The sequence below is a fragment of the Curcuma longa genome, chromosome 19 (assembly GCF_044706935.1).
Source record: "Curcuma longa cultivar G26 ecotype Majalengka, Jawa Barat chromosome 19, ITB_CL_G26_1.1, whole genome shotgun sequence".
NCBI lineage: Eukaryota > Viridiplantae > Streptophyta > Magnoliopsida > Zingiberales > Zingiberaceae > Curcuma > Curcuma longa.
In genome coordinates this window covers 1921977-1946229 of record NC_133879.1, presented here as the reverse complement: position 1 = coordinate 1946229, position 24253 = coordinate 1921977, and the positions used below count along the sequence as shown (strand labels likewise).

Below are 24253 nucleotides of genomic sequence, written 5' to 3'. Positions count from 1 at the left end.
CTATATTGTGATTATGAATACAACATTTCAAATGTGTATATGCAAGTTATATGACATAGATATTGCAAGTACAATAAAAGAAGACAAACGTAATTTTTCAATTGATTGACATTTGAGTTGACTAATTAGTTAACTTCGGTAAAATGAAAAAATATATATAATATTTTTGTTTGTCTCATTTTGAAGGGAGCAAGAAAGTCGAATGATGACAAGTAAAACTAGTATGAAAAGGATAATAATTCGAGTGTATTCGTGATGGGAAAACAAAATGAAGGCTGAATGAAAGTTGATTGATAGCCAAACATGGAACAAAAGAGCAACGACAAGTTAATAGAAAAGTGTTCATACTATTTCTTCTGCCTTAACTATATTGTAATTTCAATTGTTCTATTTTTGTATTTACTTTTTATGCCAAGTAAAATTTTTTTATAAGAGGAAATTATAAAAGATTTCTCTACCTCTCTTGAAGAGGTCTGAAAAGGAGCTGAGGGAAGGGAGCTTTACATTGCGATTTCACTTTCTCAGCTGATAAAGGGAAGGCAAGTCCTTAATAAAGTATTTGAAAGAAGTGGAATTTATAGTGATGAAAATACAGAAATTTCAATTATAAAAAAAAATACGAGCATAATAATTACTATAGCTAACAAGAAAATAGTTGGTTCCAAGTTTTCACCTCATAATTATCCACATGGCCTCGAGTGGTGGTTGACAAAACCTAGACCATTTGACATTCAGCATCGACTCAGACATGGAGATTGTTTGGTTAATTCAATATGTTGTGGATTTTGTGATATTTCTAACTCACCAAATTGTGCCCCAAGTCATCAAGCCTGCTCGGAAGGACCTTCAGTGTTGCAGGTTCCATGCTAGGATGCTTCTTCTAAATGTGTGTTTGAATGCTGTGACCCATATTTCCATTTGAGAATTCTGAAGATTCCCATATAGCATAACTGGTGAGATGCAAATCTGCTTACAAATTAAGAAGAATGATAAATCCTTGTAGACTTGCAATATTCCCCACATTTTAGCTGCAACCCTCATACAAATCTGTAAATTGGACTTCAATGAGTTTACTCCAAGTGAGTTCGGAAGAGGTTTGTGTTCAATTCCACTGGCGTGATCTACCCTGGTTGAATCAAAAACCTTAACTGATTCCTGTATGCACGCTTCGAGTGTCCATAGTGGTACATCACTGCTGTTACAAAACTCTATCAAATACAAAAGGTGGGGGAAATTGAGAATTGCACAGGAATGGACCTCATTAGTGCTTAGTTGCATTGAAGCCTCTATGAATTGTGGAGGACCCTGTATAGTTCATCTCCCAATGACTGTAATGTTACAGGTTTTCTTATCAGGCCATTCATCCCAGACTGCAGACACTTCTCCCATATATCACCCTCTCTTCTTGCAGATAAAGCCACAATCAAAGGCCAAGACCTGCTCCTAAACTTCCTGATTCTCATCGCTACTTCAAAACCATCCATTTGGGGCATGTGAAGGTCCAATACTATGACTTGATAGGGTGTGATGGGGGAACCAAATGAGCTAATGCATTGAATTCCAGAGCTGACAGATGAGACACGGCAACCCAGTTTCTCAAGGAGCTTACGAGTAATAGCCCTGTTGGTATCATCACTCTCAGCTAGCAGAACCCTAAGACCTTTGAACTTGGGCGTGGAAGATGCAGAATGCAGCTCAAAAGATCCTCTGCTCTCTGATACTCGGGTCAACAATTGCAATTGGAATTGAAGAACGAGAGCTATGCTTTCTGTGAGGCCTTGGGAGTTCTTAAATTCCCAGATATTTCCTTGCATCATCTTTAAATGAAAAGAAAGATAAGTGAGTTGTTTAGGATTTAACGCTCCTTATCTTCTTAGAGTTAAGCCATGAAATAAAGTTAAAAAGCTAAGGTTGATTAGAATATAAGTTGGTTGGAATAGTTAGTCAACTATGTAATTCCCCTAAATGCATGAATTACAAATCAAAACTACCAATATGGTTCTCCTGTTTGAAGGATCAGGTTGGCAAACACATGTGCTGCAGCTTTCTGTGTAGAAGTAACAATTTCAGTTTCATCCCATGCAAAAGTGTCAATGGCTGCTACCTGTCATTCTACTCTCAACCAATGGCAAGATATTTTTCGTGAACTAGCATTAAAGATGTAGATCTAATGCAGTAATGCAACTGAAACAATATCTAGAGTAAGAAATCAATGAACTTTAGTGGCTTAGTATCTTCTAACTTCTCTCAATGATATTACGGCATAACTTGATGCATGCTGCTAAACCATTCTTGGTTATACCCAAGGTATGACGTTAAGACCCAAGATTGACAAAAATTCAGAAAAAGGTAAGATGATGATATTCTATGGAGTCATAAGAAAACCATAGGGCCAAATGATTTAACACGGCTACAAGTCGGTTTGACCTTTCAAATCAAATGGGCAAGGGAATTGGTTGACCAAGCTGCAGACAAGTCTATAATGTGACAAAATGCAAAGAATGAGAAATAAAAACCAATTATGTAGTTGAAGATAGATAAACAAACAAACAAGCATTTATCCTAGAGTCGGCTATATAGATCTTCCTGTGATATTGGGTTCGATCCCCTATTATATATTCATTTATACAATAACAACTAAGTCTTTATCCCACTAGGTGGGGTTATATAAATCCTCTCATTCAAAACCCAAAAGTCAACCAGCATAAAACAAAAGAAAATGTTATATATGGATCCCTCAAACTATTGATGATAGATACAACTTCCAATATTCGTAGCTAGAATGTTTTGAATTTAGACTAGCCCATGCAACCTATAAAGAAGAAACAACAAAATAGGTAGCTATATGCATAACAAAATGGGGGTAAAAATATTCAATATCTGTAAAATAATAAGGTTTCCACTGAATCAAAAATAATAATGGATGAAAAGATTTAAACAGTACCTGAACAAGCCTCTTGAACATTCTAAAGCTAAGGCCCATCTCCAATCCTTCACAATCAGCTATCTGAGAATGCTGAACTGGTGAAGAGCTCAATCTTTCAAATTCAAATTTACTTAATCCAATTTCAAACTTCACACAAGCATAACCATCAGAGAAGTTCAATTTCCATGCAGACCATTCCTGCTCTTCTTTATCTTTGATCCCATCATACCCCATAACTCGGAACATAAGAGACTCTCTTCCATTAATGCACCCATTCAGAACTGTACCAACCATATGCAGTATCACATGAAAAATTCGCTTCTCATCCCCAACAACCTGATCAGGCACGTCATTTTCCACTTGAAATCCAAAACCAAATCCCCGACTATCACAAAGGCATCTCGCAGCAGTTACAGCTTCCTTGATCATAGAATGCAAGTGGAAGGGTTTCAATACCAAAGACACCTGCTTGCTGTTTATTCTAGAAATTTCCATCACATCATTGACCAATGCCGAAACCACACTGCCACTTTTTGCGATGGTATCAACAATCAGTCTTTGTTCAGGACCTAAGTGTTCTTGTTGCATCATGGACAATAAACCCAAGATGGAATAGATGGGTTTTCTCATTCCCTGGCTCATGGCAACTTGGAACTGATTCCTTGCTTCACTTGCCCTTAGAGTGTTCCGTCTCTCCTTAAGCAGATCTCGATTCTGTTGTGCCAACTTCTCTCGCATCATTTGTGATTCCTCTAAAAGTGCAGCATGAGAGAGGGCAACAGCAACCTGATCTGCAACCACCTCAATAATCTCTAGTTCCTGATTGCTCCAATCCCTTGAAGCATCCTTGGGGAGGACCAGAACCAGTATTGCATAGCTTGCTTCAACAACTTCTGGGGTTCCACCTTTGAAATTGGTTATCTTTAACATTGGCATGCGTACAGCAGCCACTGCTCCAGACTCAACCCTGTCCCCACTACTTGCAGAGCTTAGCACAGAATCAGTACTGAGAATCTTCACACCCGTGGTTTCTTTAACTTCTAATATATCTGCATCATCAATAGGGATAGAATGACTGTACAAATCAGAGGTGTTCCTAGACCTTAGCTCATGAGTTAGGTACATCACTTTTTTATTCTCATCCGGCATCCACACTGCACAATTTTGTAGGCCCAATGTCTTTGAAAGCTCAATCATAGTTGTATATAAGATGGTATGCCTGTCCAGAGATTTGCGAATCTCTTGAGTAAGCATTCTTACATGCCAACCAGCCTCTTCCTGCCTCTTCATCAGGCCAACCTCCCTGTCCAATTCCCGGGCTTTTATTCTCAGGAAGTTCTCCCTCACCTTCACTCTCAAAAGCTGAGGGATCAAAGTCAGGAGCGTTATGGCTGTTGCAAATGATACTAGTGCTGTGAAAAATTTGGAAATGGTCAAGCTTAACATCAAGAGGAATGAATGGGGTTCGTATGTGAACACATTCAACAAGTGTGTCAGTCCACATAACACTATGAAGGCACCAAACTGGATGACAATCCATTTGAAGGGGAAGAGGTTGGAACATGTGGCAAAGTACAATAGTTCAAGTGGAATAGAGAAGTAGGCAGCAGCAATCAATAGATCACTCACTTTTTGACATTGGAAAATGTTCTCAACATTCCAAAAACCACCTCCATCGCAATGGCATCGTGGGTACCCTATCTCAATTGCAGATGCAGACAATAGCAAGGAAAAGGTCAAAAGGCCATAACACAATGATTTGAACATTTGAGCTAGAACGCTGGGTTCATTTGATATGGATAGACACTCCAAAGTTTGCAGGTTGAAACTAATATCGCTCCAAGTTTTCCAAGAGTCTTCTCAGATTCCTACACTCAAAGCTAAACAAACTCTAATTAATGGTGAAAAAATAAAGCCTAGGAAACCTAGCATTACATTCCATTAACAAATGCTGGTGAAAAGGCACTGACCAAATAATCTAACAAAATTTATATAACAATAAATTAGAACAAAAAAAGAGTTAAAAATACAAATTTGGATGCACATAAATGTTTCCCAAGGCAAATTGCTAACCCTCATACATGATAGCTGATTAATGTTGCTCCAAAATACAATTGGCTCGTCCACCTTCCCATAAGCACCATCCTGGAGAGGATGATGAAATTCCCTTTGCTGCATAGCAGCAAAATCAAGAGACATTGGGGAAATAAAAATTAATAGAGAAAATATCTTTTTAAGATTAGGGTTGGTGATCTTAGGGAAGACCAGACCTCCTTTTGCATAAGCTTTTTCATTACAGTTAACTTTGAGGTGAACATTACATCTCCATGTCAAGAACAATACAATGTCCTTAATTATTTATTATTTATTAAAATTTTCCAACTATTCCCCAACAAACTTTAAAAAATAAATCTAATAAAAATAAAGAAATTATGATGCTCAATCTATACAGCCAATGAGACACAATACAATCATTTAGTATAATAGCTTCCATTTGAAGGAAACCAAGTGAAAAAGTTTGGAAGTAGTTCCTTTAACCTAAAGATCAGCTTAAATACATATAGTCTACATACTTTAGTTGATTAGTTTTCACATTAATGGTCATTATGTGAGCATCTAAGGATTATCTGTCTTTAGCCGTGGCAGTAACAGAGTACTCACATATAAGAGTCCCTACCAAGAATGTGCACATTCACATTCTATGATAATTACCACCTCAGATCTCTTTAGGAGCTATTTTTCAAGTTTGCCTATATATGTTGTACTAAACCATCACCACAAGCAAGAATGGCATTGGATTTAAACTCCACAAAGTATTGTATTTTTGTCATATAATTTTAAAGTACACTTCTTGGCAAACTAATCAGCTTGTTATTAGCCATTGAATTTTTGTCAATGGATCCCTTGTCACAAAAGTTGGGTTACCATCGCTAGAAGGCCCATTATAGACTAAACCCGCTAGATGAATTTAATAGTTTGTCCTATTTTTGTGTTCAATAAGATAATATTTTAATTTTCTTTTCACACAACTTATGCTAATCAGCATAGTAATGGATCAAGTACTTTAGCTTCATGAATCAATTAATCTAATGATAAGGTAATTAAATACCAATAAATAACATGATAATAAAAACTATGTATATGATAAAATGTAGAATTTCAGTATCACTAATATATGCATGCTAAACAAAAATGATTATCTGCACAAGTATAAACACATGCAAAAATAAATAAGATATTGCATGATTGTTTATATATTAGTATCACACTATACGTACACAACATTATTAGCATATCGGTAACATCTTATTAACATGTTATGAAATGATAAACTATAATTTCGAACTGCATCTATTCTTATTTGTTCATGCATGTTTGCATTTAACTAAGAGCAAGCTAAATTGATAAGGGCACCAAATATAAGGTTCAAAATAATTTAAAATAAAATATTACATGCTAAAGATCACAAAATAGCTATCTCATGCAAACATTCCTGCCATGGAATTATGTGCAAGGGATTCATCTATTCTTAGTTTATGTTTTTTTTCCAAGTAAGAATAATCCCACATGTTATTTATGCATGTTAGGATGTCGAATGATATTCAAAATGATTGTATTATATATATCTTACAATTATTTTCCACCAAAAAAATTGTCACAAAACTTAGCCATAACAAATTAGTGTACAAATATACAAATGTAATCTAATTGGAGCATATAATCAGCTTTTTATTGGTTTAATTGACATCATATGCAGGGATTAGAAGATAGGCATCACATAAGGACCTTAGTAAAGAAAATGTTTTCCCATTATGACCTATTAAGGGATCAATATTCACTAATGCGAATATAATCTTCTTTAAGAGCCTGAAATTTATCACTATTCACAAATTGATGCCCTAACTATTCAAATGGACATTTGAAAAACTCTTAGAAAAACACTTTCAAGATTTCTAGCAATTGTCAGTAATATGAAAGAACATAAACTTTTTTATATATTGACCTCATAGTCATAGACATTAGAATTGTATGATTCATAATTATTTTATTTTATATGATTTTGAAAACAAGAAAGAAAATATATTAAAAGTTAAATATAATCCATTAAAAATAAATTAAATTGTTAAGAAATTAGGTTAATATATTAGAAATTAAACCATAATTATTATAAAAGAAAAAATAATGAACTTTATATTAGAAGAGAAGTATGAAAGTTGAAAAGAGTGGAATCTCAAAGTCAATAATGATATAACAATAACTATCTCACTATGTGAGGTCGGCTATATAGATTCTTTGATGTCATTAGGCTCTATCCCCTACTGTATCATCATCTATATTTAAATAAAATTTATTATACTTTATTGCCGCTTGCCAAGTCTTTTTTGGTTCCACTTTCTTGTTTAATATGCATTCGTCATAGTTTCACATCATATAACTAGAACATTTATTCATTGTCTAAGTGCATGTACGTTCCATCTTAAATGCGCTTTTTGAAATTTTCTCTAAAGTCAATAATAGTCACAGTGAGCTAGGCACCAAACAATTAATAAGAGAATAAACCTTGATATATAAAATGATAATTAGGATGAAATAACTGGTAATTTACAATTCACATCATCCATTTGATGGCAATCTTTCATGAAAAAAATGATGAGAAATTTACTATCATTCTCTCTATTTTAATAAAACAACCAATAATGTATGCATTAGCAATAAATGTAAGATATGAACTTATATCTTATTATGAATTAGTGTCATCCTACTCTATTTATACTATTGATTCAACACTAAGAATAATTCAATTCACTAGAAGGAAAAATATATATATATAATTAATTGAAAGATTATTCAATAAAAGAAATCATAATCCATTTTATAGAGTGGAAATAAGATCACTTTTGTATAAACATACAACTCCATTATCCTAAGAAATTCTAACACCCTGAACAAATCTAACTCACTTAATAAATTGAAATAACTTTCTTTTTAAAATAACAATTTTCTCAATTAAATCCTAGCTATGTCATTCTCTCCTACCAAGAAGACTTTGCAACCTTGCCTCCATATCGTATGAGAGAAGAATGATTTGTTAAATCTTGTGATGCCTCACATAGGTGTGAAAGCGAGCAACTTAGAAATATCTCTATGGAAGATTGTTTTAGTGCCTCTTGTTATATCTCAACAAATACATTGGGTGTCATGTGTAGTAGTTCTTTTGTAATCCATAGATCTTTTGTGTTTGGGAGAGGACTCTTTTAGTAGTTCCGCAAGGAGTTAGCACTTCAAATATCATTTAATCATACGAGTCAAATGCGATGGGAGAGGATGACTAACATCGAAGTGGTAGGAGTACAACTTTAAGTAAATCATCAAACAGAGAAGGGGCTATAAATGTCTTCCATATGATATTGGATTCTCTCTATTAAAAATGGACTAATGTTTAATTGTAAATCAATAATATAAATATTAGGACCTACTTTATTTATAATGTGAAAAGTACCAGTGAAGAATGCATAAAGTTCATTACATAATCTCCTAGACTCCTACATTGGATTACTTTTGTTTGCAATGTGCATCTACATTAATTTCATTAAATTCATTAATCAGTGCAAGTTTTCTCATGACATTGGATATTTCTCGAATACAATTAGAAAAGCTCTAAAGCATTCAAAAAGGTTGAAGGTGATAGGTAAGAAAATGGTTGGTAATGAGACCAAATCAATGGGAGGGACTGGCTTTAGACCTATATACAACTTCAAATGGACACTTACCTTTAGATCAATTTATAAAAATATTATAAGAAAATTCCGCAATGGCCAAGACTAAATATCAAATGCTTGATTTTCCCATTTGTAAGGGAAATTAACCCTAGTCATTAATAAATCAGTGATAGAGATCAATTCTACTCAAATCCAACATTTTAAAAAGGACCATCACTAAAGACATAATGAAAACCCCTTCACAAACCTTGGTTGTCGAGTATCTCGTTCACACTTGTAGTTTCCTAAAATATTGTTCTTATTCATATTAGGGCAGCAACCGTAGAAGAAAATCATTAGCTATGATTCATGACTTAAAGTTGGGTTCAGTATCAGACGAGGTAGAACTCTTGCCTCAAATGAAGGGTGATCCCATTAGGTTAGAGGAATAACCAAGAATAACTGTTCTAAGATAGACTTGACCAAAGAGAGAATTGCTTTTGTATTACATAATGAAAATTCCATCCATGAATTGTATGGCACTGTTCATTATCTAACCTGTGCTGTGCTAAAAAGGTAATGCTAATTGGAGAACATTACACCTCCACATCAAAGGCAATTCAAGGTCCTTGTTAATCAATCCTTTTGAGGTTATTCCAACAGAAATTAGATCCAAAATACCCTGGATTTAGATATACAATCAATGATCTCAATTGCCAACAGGTCAATGTGAAGACCAGTTGTAGGTCATTCTCATTATTGAACAACTTAATAAATAATCTTGAAAATATAGACGAAAATTCATTAGGGAAGTACACTGGAGAGCCTCAAAATTCTCTTTCTTTGCTCTCTGAATTCGGATGCCTAAAACACATAAAATATCTTTATACAGTAACTACCTTTTCAAGCACCCTATGAAATGAGTCTGAAGAATAATATCCTTTAATAAAAAAATAAATTTAAATTTTAAAAATAATAAATACTTTATATTTTGAGTTTCTAAACAAAAAACACCTACGCAAATATGAGAAAGAAAATAGAAACTTCTACCCTTGCCATCGGGAAAATTACAAGAACATACTGTGATGATCGAACAAGAGATCAGGGAGAACCAGCGAAATTCAATCATTTTTCCCACACGGATCATGAAGAAATATGCAAGAGCTACTAAAAGCTAACAAATCGAGAAAAAAAAAATAAAAAAGAATAAATAATACTATAATTATTGAAAAAGGAAGAAAAGATTCTAAATCACAATCACAAAACACCTATCAAATCAGAGAAAAGTATTTTAAGGATCTACTTCCTAAAAAATCCTTACCTTCTCCCGTCCCAATTCAGTCCTCGGTGGAAGAGATCCGACAGGAACCAACAGTTCCAAGCCAAAAGAAAGACGCCACCTGCCAGAAAGGCGGCAACTCCAACTAGCAGCAAGCGAGATAGTCGCACGCCACTTCCAAGACTACCATCACCAATCCTCCGCCCCTCCCAAGATGGGCCGCGGAGATCCCTTCACACCATCATCACAGCCAGAAGCGGCGGCTCCCAGGAAAGGGAAAGCGTCACCTCCGCTTAAAACCCCCCGACACCGCACCTCCTAATCTCTCATCCCGCATTCCCATGGCTCGATGCGCCGGCGAAGAGCAACGGCAAGCGACGGGAAGATGGAAAGCGGGGAAGGAGGAGGGAGTCCGAGCAAGAAGAACAGACGGGCCCCTTTCGCTACTCACCCCCTTCACTTTATACCCTTTTCCGCCCTCACTCGAGGCCACGTGTTTCAAGCGAACGGCCACGATTCGCGAGACAACTCCTGAAGCCGGATGCAATTCCATAGTCCATCTCGCCGCTCGTCGAATAATTAAATCCAATTTGGCCTTTAAAATAATCTTAAAATCGACGTAATCAATGGTCAAACGGAAGTGTTTGTTCAAAGATTAATTTATGGAAAAGTTATTGGAAAATTGTTTCGCACCCCAATTTGTCCTTTTTTTTCCCTTTTAAGCAGGAAATAAATGGGGGCGTTTTAATGCCCCCAAATTTTTTAAATTTTTAATTTTTTATATTCAGGTGAGGCGAACATGGACGCCCCTCGGGCCGCCCCCGGGCCCACCATCGCTGCGATTTTCCACGGAGGACGCCTCCGGTTTTCAGTATTCTTTTTCGCGGTCGCGGACTTCACAGCTAGCCGTGTTGGAATTAAAATGGTGGGTGACGTGGCACGAGTTCGGTAAGATCAGTTCGTCTGCAATTTTTTTTCTTTTTTTTTTTTTTAAATCAAACTGAATAAAATTGTTCTCCAGAAGAATTGTCAAAGATATAGAAAATAAGGAACTTTAAAAATCTTGGAATTCTAAGCAAAAATGTCTTTGAGCTGAGATTTTCTTATAAAATCATATGTCCTCGTACAAAAGCAGATTTGACGATAACATTGTGTGAAAATGGGATTGTTTTGACTCGTGCATCTTGCAGCTTTTGGTATGCCAGATGAGACTTTTTTGGCATGTGTAAGACATAATGTGGTCCTTTACAGAGGTGTATGTGTTATATGAAAAGCTTAAGCAGTAGATGCCTAAGTTGAATGCTCAACTAAGGCTACATATTTTGTTTGGATGATAAAATATTAAGGTGAAACTTAAAACAAGCACACTCACTGTGGAGAGGTGCTTATTTGTTTACTATTCCTAAGTCAATTAGAATTTAACATGAATCATTATTTAATCCCTCACCTCACTCTCTCAATAATTGTTCAATCACATGGTTTTGTATACACCAACTAAGACTTATTCCATTCTTTTGTGGAAAGAAGTCATTTGCAATGCCACCAATCCAACTCTTGACCCATTAACTACCTTTAGAAGTCTACCAAAGTAGACAAAGTTTGAGTTCTAGTCCTCCTAAACAAGTGAATAGATGTTGATTGATCCTATTAAAGTAGAGGAGTGGTTTCTAGTCAAGCTAAAAGGGATGAATGCAATTCTATCTATTCTTGCTCTCAATAATAAGATCACATAAATAATTAATAGTAAAAATAAAATATATATACAATTAAACTTATAAGATCTAAATTTATGAAATTACAAATACATTGATTTGATGTGATTCAGCAACCCTTAGATCTTTACTCCATGACCTATCATCCATTAGTGAATTACTTTAGCAAATCATTATCTTTCTCTTTTTCAGTCAACTATGGAAAGTAGAAAAACCTCTTACAATCACAAGAGTATAAGGGAATTACAATGAAGGCTTAGAGGGAAAGGAGAATCTCTAATAACTTAACCAATTCTATTTTCGAAAGCCTGACATCACTGACTTCTCTTTTATAATCTTCAATCCTCCAATGTCTCTTATTATTTGTTGCCCAACAAATGATTAGTTTCTTCCTATTAGTCTACTAGTCCTCATGATCTTTAATGCTATCATGCAATAATTCCTCCTTTTTGCTTTTCATGTTGGCCAACAATCGACTAGTCACTTATTATTAAATCAATTTCTCAATCGACTTAACAACTAATAGAATCATTTTATTCATTGTCTCCTCAAACCCAATTGACGATCTCAAATGATTGTTCGTCCAATTAACTGAAATCCATAGCGATCGATTACTCTAATCATAATCCAACTTATCACAACTTTGGAGTTTTGGTTTACGATTGACTGCCTCTTTCGTCAGCTGACTCATTCACAAATCGACTAGATTCCAACACCATCGACTGGTAAACCTCAACCCTTGAATCCGCTTAGGGTATTAGGTCTTTACAATCACCAATTGATGATTGTTCATCACTAGTTGACTATTGATCCTGATTATGACTAGTCCTGAGGTCGAGTCAGCACATGTTGGGTTCTACCTTGCTCCCATGAGATACAAATCACTTAACACTCAAGCTCGCCAGAGACTTACTCTTGCAACCTGACTTCACTCATTGCTCATCTCCTATCAAGTCACTCAGTCTTTTGAATGTACATGAGCCCACAACTCTTTCACATGTCATCCTTCACCCCTATAACCTACGAAGTACACCTCCATCAGTTGTTGTTATCACTGTCTCAATGATCCTCATCTTATGGTCCCTCTTGTGAAATCTTCTCCAATCTCTATGACCTCAAGTCATAGATGCCAACCTAGTAGCACCAGATCAATGTTCCAAGTTGCTCCAACACCACCTCAACTCTTTGTCTTGTAGTTTCTTAGATGTCTCATATTATCCTTTTCTAATTTCTTCGAACCTCCAAGACAATAAGCATGCCACCTTGGTGATGTTAAGCCAACATCAACACGAGCTCTATAAGTCCATGCATGTTCTTGTAAGTCCCTACACATTCAAACACACATTAACTATGCAGTATAAGACATAATTTAAACTCTTTGCTCAAACATAAAAAATGTAAGGTCACATCGGACAACTTGAGGAATGATTGCACCAATAATTTGGATGTAGTGGTTGGGCTTTCTCTCCACGATCATTATTTTGTTCGATAGAAGAGCTAGTTGATGTGTGTATTTCATACATAGATTTTCAATATTATTTGGCATGCATGTGTTCCATTACATGTAAAGCTATCAAACAAGCTGACCCATGGTGAGGCGGCCCAACCCATCAAAAACCCAACATTCAGCGGGGTGGGCCAACCCACCATTTCGGCGGATTGTAAAATCTTCAACCCAACCCAATTCAAGGCAGGTTGCGAGTTAAGCAGGCCAGCCCACAAACCTAAAAAAATAAAATAAATAAAAAAAATTTACTCGAAATTCTTATTTTTTGCAATTTAATTTTGTGGCTTATAATTATACACCTGTAGAGAATACTGTTAGTACCGATGGAATTAAAATATCTCCATAATGGTATGATATTGTCCACTTTGGGCCTAAGCCCTCATGGTTTTGTTCTTGGGCTCTACCCAAAAGGCCTCATTCCAATGGAGATACTTTCCATCCTTTTAAACCCATGATCTTTTTCATGTGCTTTAGATATGAGACTATGTTTGCACCCTTGCAACCCAACAATCCCCCCTCAAACAAAGGACTATAGGTCCCCCCTCAACGTCGTTTTTAATGTCTGAATCCTTGATCCACCAGAACTTTTTGCCCCTCAGTCCACCCGACCTACTAGGACTTCCCACCTAGTCGCAACTAGGACTTTTTGTCCCTCGGTCCACCCGACCTACTAGGAATTCTCACCTGGTGTCTGGTCCTCTTGATTTAGATACGGGAGCACCCACTTCCTTTGTTTTAAGGTTCAAACCACATGGTTAGATCTGGATCATGGCTCATCCAGCGGTTAGTCCGGTGAAGAGCGGTCTCGCTCTAATACCACTTGTTAGTACCAATGGAATTAAAATATCTCCACAATGGTATGATATTGTCCACTATGGGTCTAAGCCCTCATGGTTTTGTTCTTGGGCTTTACCCAAAAGGCCTCATTCAAATGGAGATATTTTCCATCCTTTTAAACTCATGATTTTTTCCATGTGTTTTAGATGTGGAACTATGTTTGCACCCTTGCAACCCAACAAATACAAATATATATAACTAAATATATTTAACCAAGACTTCACAAAGATTCCAAGACTTCACCAAAACTCATATTTAACCAATATACAACCGTGCACATTTAATAAAAACAATGACCTAAAACTTCACCACAACAAAAAGATTCCACACCACACACATCAAGTATTATTTACATAACCAAATAATTCAATAAAGTCTATAAAACTAACCAAATAATATAATATGTTTTAAAGTTCATCAATCAGGACATCATTCATATCAAATTCTTCTAATTCTCCTCCATCTCCTTTCTCTTCATTAATATCCTCTTCTAGAGTATTTAATCCCTGCTTGGACAATGTTGTTTTGATACTTACATTGTCTTCATTACCTTTATCTACATATAAAAAACACAAAGATGGAGATAGTTAAAAATAAAATCACAATAAACTAATATATCAGCTAAGTCAAGAACACGAAAGTAAACAAAATTACCAATAGTATGTAACTAATTACGGGTGCAAATAAGAGCTTGCACTTTTTCATGAAGGGTGCAACTTCTATACTTGGTAAGCACACAAGCACCAATGGAAAAAATTGATTCTGATGCAACAGTAGTTATAGGAATAGCTAAAACATCACAAACCATTAGTGCAAGGGTTGGATACCGATGCTTTTGATTCTTCCAATGCTCTAAAACATCCAAATCTTGATAATATGCGAATTCAAGTTTTGGCTCCTCTAAATAGAGATTCAATTGAGATTTTTCAGCACTTGTAATTGTTTGGCTCTCATATGCCATAATTTTCTATATTAATTGGAATAGTAATAATAAGAAAATATAAACCAATTAGAGAATACAAGAAAAAAATATTAAAGTACTTACATCAAAGATTCTTTTGTTCTTTCCTTTAACTCCTCCTCCACTTTGTGAATGTGTATGTGTGGTAGAAGAAGAATGTGATTATGAAGAACTTGTATTGTTAGTATTAGAATATTGGTCAAAAAACTTATACAATTTTGTCTTCACAAGTTCCATCTTCTTTTGGCATTTAAAAAAATCACTTTCAACCTTTGAATAAAAAAACTCCAATATCGAAAGCTTTATTCGTGGGTCAAGAATAGCCCCAAATGCAAGCACCATGCTATATTAAATCCAATACTTATCAAACTTCTCCATCATTCTTTTACACATACAACTTATCACTTCGTCTTCATTCGATAAGTTTTCCCTTAACAAAACTTCAATCTTCCAAACTTGCATAAAATACAAATTTGATATAGGATAAGAAGAACCAGAAATCAAATTAATAGTGTCATAAAATGGCTCCAGAAACTCACAAATTTTCTCTCTTCTTTTCCACTCTTCACTTGAAGGATAATATTTATAATTCTTGTCATTGAATTGAAGAGAAGCAAAAGCTTTTTTATATTTGATGACACTATCCAACATTAAATATGTTGAGTTCCAACGAGTAGATACATCCAATCGTAAACCAATACTGGTATCAATGTTACTAACTGCTTGTACACATTCTCCAAACTTCTTCATCCTAGTCTTTGAATCTTTAACATACTTGACTGACTCTTTAATTTTATTTAAAGCTACAGCAGCAACTTTCAAACCTTCTTGGACAATGAGATTCAATATATATATGAGCAGAACAATGAACATGAAAAAACTCACCATCACACAATAAGCTATCATGCAAAGAGAGTTGCTCTTTCAAATGAGCTTGCATGTTGTCATTACTAGATGCATTATCCAATGTCAAAGAGAACTTTTTTCTCAATCCTCCATTCTTTCAAAAATTCAAATAATTTTTCAGCTAATTCAACTCCTGAGTGTAGAGGAGGCATATGAGAAATATATAAGTATTTTATTGTTCAATTTCCAATTATTATCAATAAAATGGCCAGTCAAGCAAATGCAACCCTCACTAGTGCATGTCGTCCACAAATCTAAAGTTAAACGTACAAACTCTATTCTGTATAGTAGCCAAAACTTACTTGAATTTCTTTTTCTCCCTCAAGTAGATTCGATTAATATCAGAAACAAGAGTATTTCTGAAAATATAAGCAACGTTAGGATTTATGTACTTCATCCAAGCTCTAATACCTTCGTGCTCAACAAATGAAAATGATAAATCATGTCTTATGATTGCACAAGCTAATAATTCACGTGAAATCTTTTGGTCTATTTTTTTATCTCATCTTTCCATCTTGATCAAGAATCATTCAGCTTGATGTATACCATCAGTCCCTGTGATTTCTTAAATTACACCCAAATATCAAAAGTTTCTCTAGACTTTTTAGGTGGCCCCTTATCATGCCTAGCACTTTCCAATTCATCAACATCTAAACTAATAGTTTGCTTTTGAGAAGTAGAACCATTTCAAAATCAATCTGTAATAAAAAAAATATAAAATCAATCAAATACAAAAAAATGTCAATAGCTAAACAGCATAAACTTATTTTTTATGTTACCCTTTTGGATCTCAAAAATAAAAAATCAAAACTTGGCTCTTCTAAAGTCATGTCTTCTCAAAGATATATTGAGTACAAAAGAGAGAACTAGATGATGAAATATTATTGCAAGATAAATAATAAAATATTCTATATTTTCAAAGGTCATAATAAATCTTAATTGATATTTAAAAATAAATAATCTAATTTGCATAGTTTATATGAATACAAATTCCTATAAAAAAAATTCACTTCACACAATTACACATAAAATATCATATTCAATCTTTCTTGTAGAGTCTTTACTTAATAAAAGGTTGTAGTTGGATCTCGTGCCTAAGATCGAATGGAAAGAGCACTCGACATCAAATTAATTGGTCAAAACTCAAACGCTACAAGCAAACAAATTTTTCTCGCCATTGGAGAAAAAATTAATGCTAATTGCAGGGATTCCAACTTCCAAGCTTGATAATCAAACAAACAATGAATAAAAAGGAAACAACAAGCACGATAGTTTGTGTCTTGCCAATGCCATGCTCGGCACATAGATCATCCAATGCAGGACGTGGGCAGAAAAGGAGCAAAAAGTCATGTGAATCACAAACATAGAAAAAAAAAGGAAAATAGAATGAAACTAGTAAAGGAATTAACAAATCTCACCAGATCAAAAGATGCCAAACTGATGGGATTCATTCTTGGAGATTAGGGGATTGTCGGAGTGAGGGGAATGAGATTCGTGTGTGGAGATCAAAGATAGGGACGGTCGTTCTCTCAATTTTTTGGTTCACGGGGAGGCACGGAGGACACTGAGGCAAGGGAACGACCAACGACGAAGAGAGGCAGATGGGAGGGAAGGGAACGACCAGCGACGACGAGCGACGAAGCGAGGAGGATGGGAGGGAAGGGAATGACCAGCGACGGAGCAAGGCGAATGGGAGGCAAGGGAATGACCAATGACAACGAGCGACAGAGCAAGGCAGATGGGAGGAAAGGGAAGGGAATGACCAAAGTGGCAGTCGGCGGAATGGGATAGGGATACAAAGAGAAACAGAGAGTAAAGATTTCCCTTACGCCATTAGATCTAGGTTTTCCGCTTATCAGTCATTGGATTTAGGTTTAGGCTATTATAAGTTGTAGCTTGTAACTTATTAGTTATTTTAAATTTTTTATTAATTTTTTTCCAGGCCCACGGGCCATCCGAGCCGACCACAAGTTGGCCCACTTAAACCCGTGGCCCACTTGGGTTGACCCGTTTAGGCCCACCAGATGATGGGTTGATAAATTTTTAACCCAATCCGCTTAAATTAGTTGGCGGGGTGGGCCAACCTGACGGGTCCAATCTAAATTGACGGTTGTAATTACATGAGCATATTTTATATGATTTTATAGCTTTTGCATTGTTTTTATCATTTTTAGTTTAGAAAATTATTCTTTGTACATTTTCATTGACATGGTGTGAATTTGGAGCTCAATTGGAGTTAACAAGCCTTGGGAGCGTACATTCTAACATGGTGCATGGTTTGACTGTTAGTGTAGGGAGCATCAGATGATCATATCTTAGTTTTCATAATGGCAAGAGGTTCAATTTAAGTGTGTGGTAATTACTAATGAACTAATCTAAGTCTGCAAGTAGCACAGGAAAATCCTAGTTGAGGCTAGACACAGGCAAGTCCTAGTGGAAACTAGGCAATGGAAGTCCTGGCTGGAGGCTAGGTAGACCTAACTTGGAGGGTTAGGTGGGAAGTCCTGGTCTGGAGGACTAGGCAGGAAGACTTGATGGATTAAGTGTACCAGGTGAAAGTCTAGGCAGGTCAAGTGGACCAGATGTCTAGCAGTGGAAGTCTAGGTAGGTCAGGTGGACCAGATGTCTAACAGAAAATCCTGGGAGCCGAGGATCGAGGTTAAGCAAAAGTCCAACAAGTCTGGAGGACTTGATTGACAAATAGGTAAATTCTACTGATTGGAGTGGGTAAGGGCGCGTTCCCAGCATGGAAATAGTAGATGTCGGTCTGACTCAGAATTTCACTAGAAATCCAAAGTCAAGACCAAAACAGTTGTGAAATTGTTATCTTTTCTTGTTAATTTTCTGATTTTGTGCTAACTTGTAATGCAGAAAAGGAGGGATTGGAACTTTATGTTTCGGGCACCCTTATCTAGATCCAGGCGATTGGACGCCAACGGAGCAATGAGGTGGTAGAGTCCCAGTGTAGGGACACCTCAGCTTCCAGCGCCCGGATCAGTTCCAGATGCCCTAGATCTGCATAGGCGTTACGGAGTCAAAGAATCATCCGGGACCTCCACGTCAACATACTGGCACCCGGAAAGGGATATAGGTGCCTGGAAGTGCCAAGTCAGCAACGTCGATGGTGGATCGACGGATAAAGTGGAGGCGCCTGAAAAGGCTTGCAAGCGCTCGGAAAGCCTAATAAAAGAGCATCGAGGGAGACCCCTCAGTGCATCAATCTACAGACAAGCGATAACCGTCTGCACACGAAAGCATCAACCAGTAACGTCGTCGTAACACCGAAGAGCTGCGTAAGAAGTCATCATCTTCATTCCTTCGGTAAAACTTAATTTTGTACTTCATTTTTAAAGGACAGTATCGTTGTTATCGATCCTACTTTTTGTATTCACTAACTTCCTTTTGTAAGAGGGGAGTTATATAGTAGATTGTCCGTCGAAAACGATCATATGATCGTAGGCCTTGGAGTAGCAACTTATGACTGTGAACCAAGTAAATACTCGTGTGCTCTTTTCTTGTGTTCGTCATTTTCTACTGCATTCTTAGTCAACTCTAATCGCAAGATTTTATGAGCATCTTTACAAAAATTAAAAACGCTTCGATAGCACTATTCACCCCCCTCTAGCACTCTCAATGATCCTACACTGACCGTGTCCCCTGATATGGTCATGTATCACCTATGGAGCAAGACGAGCAACAAAGCAACAATTAGACTTCCATCACCAAACATAAGCAAGTTGTGTCCTTTAACATCGTTATGCTCCTTACTGTCGCTTGACAATGAGTTTTCAAAGTTGAACACAGTCTGGTCTTGTCCTCTGACACAGTCATGTACGATCAACAGCTAATGACCAAAAGCAAACATGGTCAAACAGTGCTTCCTAACACGGTCATGGTACAATGGCTTTTTAAGAAAGTTTGTTAAGATTTGATAATTTTGGAGGCTATAAAAGGACTAAAAGGGGCACATGTGTGAAGTATTTGGGATTGAGGGAATTTCTCCTTCCCTATTGAAGAGTTTCTCCATGATAGGGAACCCTAGGAGAGAGTCATTTTCAAGGAGCCGCAAGGATTCCATCCACCGAGGAGCTTAGATATCTTCCGAAGATGACAGCGCACATCACGACTAAGCTTTCTTACTCTTCTTTCTTCGATGATAGAAGTTGTAAAATACTTTCTATTATATCTTTGACTTGTATCTCCATCTTCATGGAGTAGTTTTTCTAATTTTAGGTTTAGGGGGTAGCCTGATATATTGTTGACACTTAATTTAGATTAATTCAACTCTTTTTATCGCATGCCATTGTGTTTGATACATGTTAACGGTGCTAGTGTGCATTATCATACCATAGAGGGAAGGAGAAGGATCAAGAGGTGAACCTAACTCTCCTACCTATTAATCCATAGGGGAAATTTATCTGTGACATACGCGGGCGGCTCAATCAATATTGATGAGCATACACGTAGATTGGTAAATTCTTCCACCTATTTTATTTTTATTTTATTTCATATTATTATTAATTATTTCTAACAATGTTTTTTTAGGTAAAGGAAATGGGGCGAGATCCTGACTTTATTGATACTTTTACTCGCACTTTTCAAAAGAAAGACAAGACCTGGAGTGGGGACAGAGCAAAAGCTATTAAGGTTTAAATATTAGTCTAAATTTTATTATATTTCATTTATCAATTATTTTAATATATTAATAAATATTTTGATAATACAGGATAAATATGATGAGCTCGAGCTAGCACGAGTTTCAACTGCTAGCTCTGAAGGTGATGGATCTGAGCCCTCAGTGGGTAATGATTTGAGTCTATGGCTGGAGGCCACTGGGGGAGACAAAGGTGGTAGAAGGATATTGGGTATGGGTTCTTTGGGGAGAACCTATAGAGCTGCTGGTTCATCTTCTATCACTTCCCCAGCCGTGACATCTCAGATCCACAGTTTGACTGAGGAGGTAACCCAGTTGAAAGGGTTACTTATGCAACGAGATGAAGACATGAGGCAACGAGATAATGAAATGAGACAACGAGAAGAGCAAATGAGACAAAGAGATCGAGAAATTAATAGATTGCGCAGACAACAAGACGTGCTCTTCCGACATCTTCAGTTGTCGTTCCCTCCGGGTGATGATGACGATGACGACGACGACGATGATGGTGGTGGTTCTTAGCTGATTTTTTGTGTATGAAATTTTTATAATTATTATTTTATTTATCATTGTATTACATCTGCAAGTTACTAATTTATCTAATTTTTCTAACCGTGTTTATTTTTTTTACAGTTTTTTTGAAGAGAAGTCAGAAGAAGAGGTAATTTTTGACATAATTAACTTATATATTTTAGTTATAATTTTAAAATTGATACTTTCTCTTTTTTATTTTTCGTATACAGGAGAACAACAGATAGTGACGGAGAAGGAAGTAGAGTCTCCGGAGCACGATGATGGATTTTCTTCTATTTGTTGTTACCTCTCTTCACCCTTTTATTATCTGATGATGTATTAGGATTTATATGACTTGATGTAGCTGTTTGGAGTTTAGTTTTGTATTTGGATTTATGACTTGTTTAGATATTGTTAATATTTGAGATTGATGGTTGTATATGGAGTGTCGATGTATGTATATTAGGATTTATATGATTTGGATTGATTTGTAGATTGTGTGCAGGTATATTGATTTGGATTGATTTGTATATGGTTGTATATGGAGTGTGGATGATTGTATATATTGTTGATTGTGTGCAGGTATATTGATTATAATGTATGTATCCTTCGGGATGAATAACAAATGAATGGGGCATGGAAATTTTTTTTTTAATTTGCGATGAATTTTGCGACGAAAATGAAATTCGTTGCAGATCTGCGATGAAATTTGCAACGAAAACGTAGTTGTCGCAATAGTATCGTAAGTTACTGTGTATCGATATATTGCGACGAAAATTTTTTTCGTTGTAAATTTCGTCGCCGATTGGCGACGAACAGATTTTCGTCGCTGATCAGCGACGACATTATTCGTCGCCAATCGGCGACGAATAAGTTTTCGTCGCCGATTGGCGACGAATAATGTCGTCGCCAATCGGCGACGAAAACTTATTCGTCGCCGATTGGCGACAAAATTATTTTCGTCGCCGATCGGCGACGAAATTGTTTTCGTCGCCGATCAGCGATCGAAAATAATTTCGTCGCCGATTGGCGTCGAAATTATTCGTCGCCGATTGGCGACGAAACTATTCGTCGCTGATCAGCGACGAAAACAATTTCGTCGCCAATTGTCGCGACGAACCAGTTTTCGTCGCCAATCGGCGACGAAATTATTTTCGACGCCAATCAACGACGAACTCAGCGACGAATTAATTTTTTCGTCGCTATTTTTACCGACGAATCACCAAAATTCGTTGCAGTTTTCTGCGATGAGTATTTGGCGACGAATTTTTATTCGTTGCCAAATTCGTTGCAAAAAAATTCTGCAACGAATTTTTTTAAGAAATTCGTTGCAAAATTCGTTGCAGAAGGCTGGTTTTTTTGTCGTGTCATGAAAGTAGTCTAAAATTTCTTGAGGGTATCATTGGCTATCACGGAGCTTAATGGGTTTACCCCAATTCGACGTCACAAAGTAAGAGATAACACCTAGAGGATTGTAAGACATCATGATAGGAGCCCCTGAGAAAATGATGCTATAGTAAGGTTACCCCGAAAGTAGACACCGCGTTTGGATAGATACACTAGTATTATCCGAAAGAAAATATCAAGTATCTCGAGATAAACCACCTTCATGCATATTAAAAGCAAATGTAAAAGAGTGAGTTGCATTTAGGGTGCCAACGATCATCGCGGTAAAACTGAAGTCCTAAAATTGTTTTCAAAAATTGATTTTCCCATAAATTTTCATTTGCTTCCTTAATTTATTTTTTTACACACAATTCACTCGATTTCGATCTATTTAGATAACCTAGTTTTCATACAGACTAGTACTCAATTTCACAATCTCAAAGGATGATATTTTTATTACTTAACGACAACTGTACACTTGAGATTCACATAATAAATTTTTGACACCATTGTCACACTAAATTTTTAACACTATTGTTGGAGATGATGTCAAGTCGATATTAATTCTATTTATGATTTGGTTAATCTAGATTATCTTTTTTACTATTATTTTTTATTTTTTATTTTTATTTCTTTTTCTTTTACTGTTATTTCTTCCCTTATCTTTTACTACTATTTTAGATTTTTTAATCAGATGAACAAATCTTCGATGTGCAAATATGGATGCTCCAATTTGATTTGATATTGTAAACTTTGTTAATGATTATTGTGGGATGTGCGGTGTAACAGGTCATGCAACTACTAATTGTCCAATAATAACTACAACTTCTTATGTGGAACAAGTGGATGATATCTACAACTAATGGTCGCCGGATGATTAGGATTCATACACTTATAACCTTGGTTGGAGGAACCCTCAAAAGTTTTTTTATGGGTACAATCAAGATTCCAACAAGACCCAAAATCCAACTTGAAAACTCTTCTAGAAAACTTCATTGTGACTAAAGCCAAATAGAACGAAGAGTTTAAGCACAAACATCAAATCCATGTAGGCGCAATCAAACAACTCAAAGGTATGTACGATAATTTAATTAACTATACTATGTTGGAAACTCAAATTGCGCAAGTTCCTAGTTCCTTTTCGAAGACTCCAAATAGATTTTCAAATCAACTTGAGATCGATCCTTTTGATGCTATCATTTTAAAGATTAATGAAGCTTTAGAGGAGCCAAACGTGAACGAGCATGACGAAGATGACATAAGAAATGAAGAGGATGAAGCCACTCTTGAATTTGAGACTTTGACGAAGAAGTGTAGTTTTTTAATTCAGAATGAATTTCCTTCAAAACTCAATAATTCATGAGAGCCTTTCTTAGCTACCGTCAAAGTCGTACTGATATTAAACCCTCTTTAGCGATTGGCGAATATAAAATTACATTTGAAGTATCTAAGGCTACTAATCCATTTTCTATTGAGGATGTTTGTTATAGGGTGCATTGTTTGCAATAGGTGGAAAAAGAAGAATATCATGGACGAATTCCTGACGACCCTTTGAAGTTGAGCATATTCGATAAAGGACTAAGAGCTGGAGCTAGCAAGTACCTTGTTTCTCCTCGAGCAAGGTTTAAGAGATATGATGATCCTTTGAAATTGAGCATATTAGATGGAGGGACAAGAGGTAGAGATAGAAAAGTTGAGAAGTATCTTGTTCTAGCATGAGCAAGATTTAAGAGATACTCCCTCAATGAGTTTATGGAGAGAGGAAGGAAGCACAATCTCCACCAACCATGAGCACTAGATTAAGATTGAAAGGGGTCAAGCTTATGATCTAAAACAAATACTTCTTGGGAGGCAACCCAAGTTTATTTTCTAT

At 36.1% G+C, this 24253-nt stretch overlaps 1 protein-coding gene, 1 long non-coding RNA gene and 1 pseudogene across 3 annotated transcripts; 1 reads left to right on the top strand and 2 right to left on the bottom strand.

Annotated features, from left to right (window-relative positions):
- Nucleotides 1-609: 609 nt before the first annotated feature.
- LOC141812645 (ethylene receptor 2-like) lies at nucleotides 610-10319 on the bottom strand. 2 transcript variants are annotated; one of them, XM_074700658.1, is made up of 3 exons: nucleotides 9947-10319; nucleotides 2945-4806; nucleotides 610-1817 (listed from the first exon to the last, which is right to left on the bottom strand). In XM_074700658.1, exons 2-3 carry the CDS (start codon nucleotides 4691-4693, stop codon nucleotides 1287-1289), a joined length of 2280 nt encoding a protein of 759 aa, XP_074556759.1. In that variant the 5' UTR covers nucleotides 4694-4806; nucleotides 9947-10319; the 3' UTR covers nucleotides 610-1286. The 2 variants fall into 2 exon arrangements, with proteins under 2 accessions (XP_074556759.1, XP_074556760.1); XM_074700659.1 differs by having other exon boundaries at nucleotides 2945-4794.
- A 4048-nt stretch (nucleotides 10320-14367) lies between these two features.
- On the bottom strand, nucleotides 14368-15731 carry LOC141812440 (zinc finger BED domain-containing protein RICESLEEPER 1-like; annotated as a pseudogene).
- A 4658-nt stretch (nucleotides 15732-20389) lies between these two features.
- On the top strand, nucleotides 20390-21435 carry LOC141812406 (uncharacterized). The gene is made up of 3 exons (XR_012600286.1): nucleotides 20390-20474; nucleotides 20554-21142; nucleotides 21225-21435. It is a non-coding gene; the product is annotated as an uncharacterized LOC141812406 (long non-coding RNA).
- The last annotated feature ends 2818 nt before the right edge of the window (nucleotides 21436-24253 follow it).

Coding starts and splice junctions, on each gene's coding strand:
- LOC141812645 (XM_074700658.1), bottom strand. CDS start 4,693: ATGTTCAAATCATTGTGTTATGGCCTTTTGACCTTTTCCTTGCTATTG. Junction 1,818..2,944: donor TGTTCAAGAGGCTTGTTCAG/GTACTGTTTAAA, acceptor TTTCATTTAAAG/ATGATGCAAGGAAATATCTG.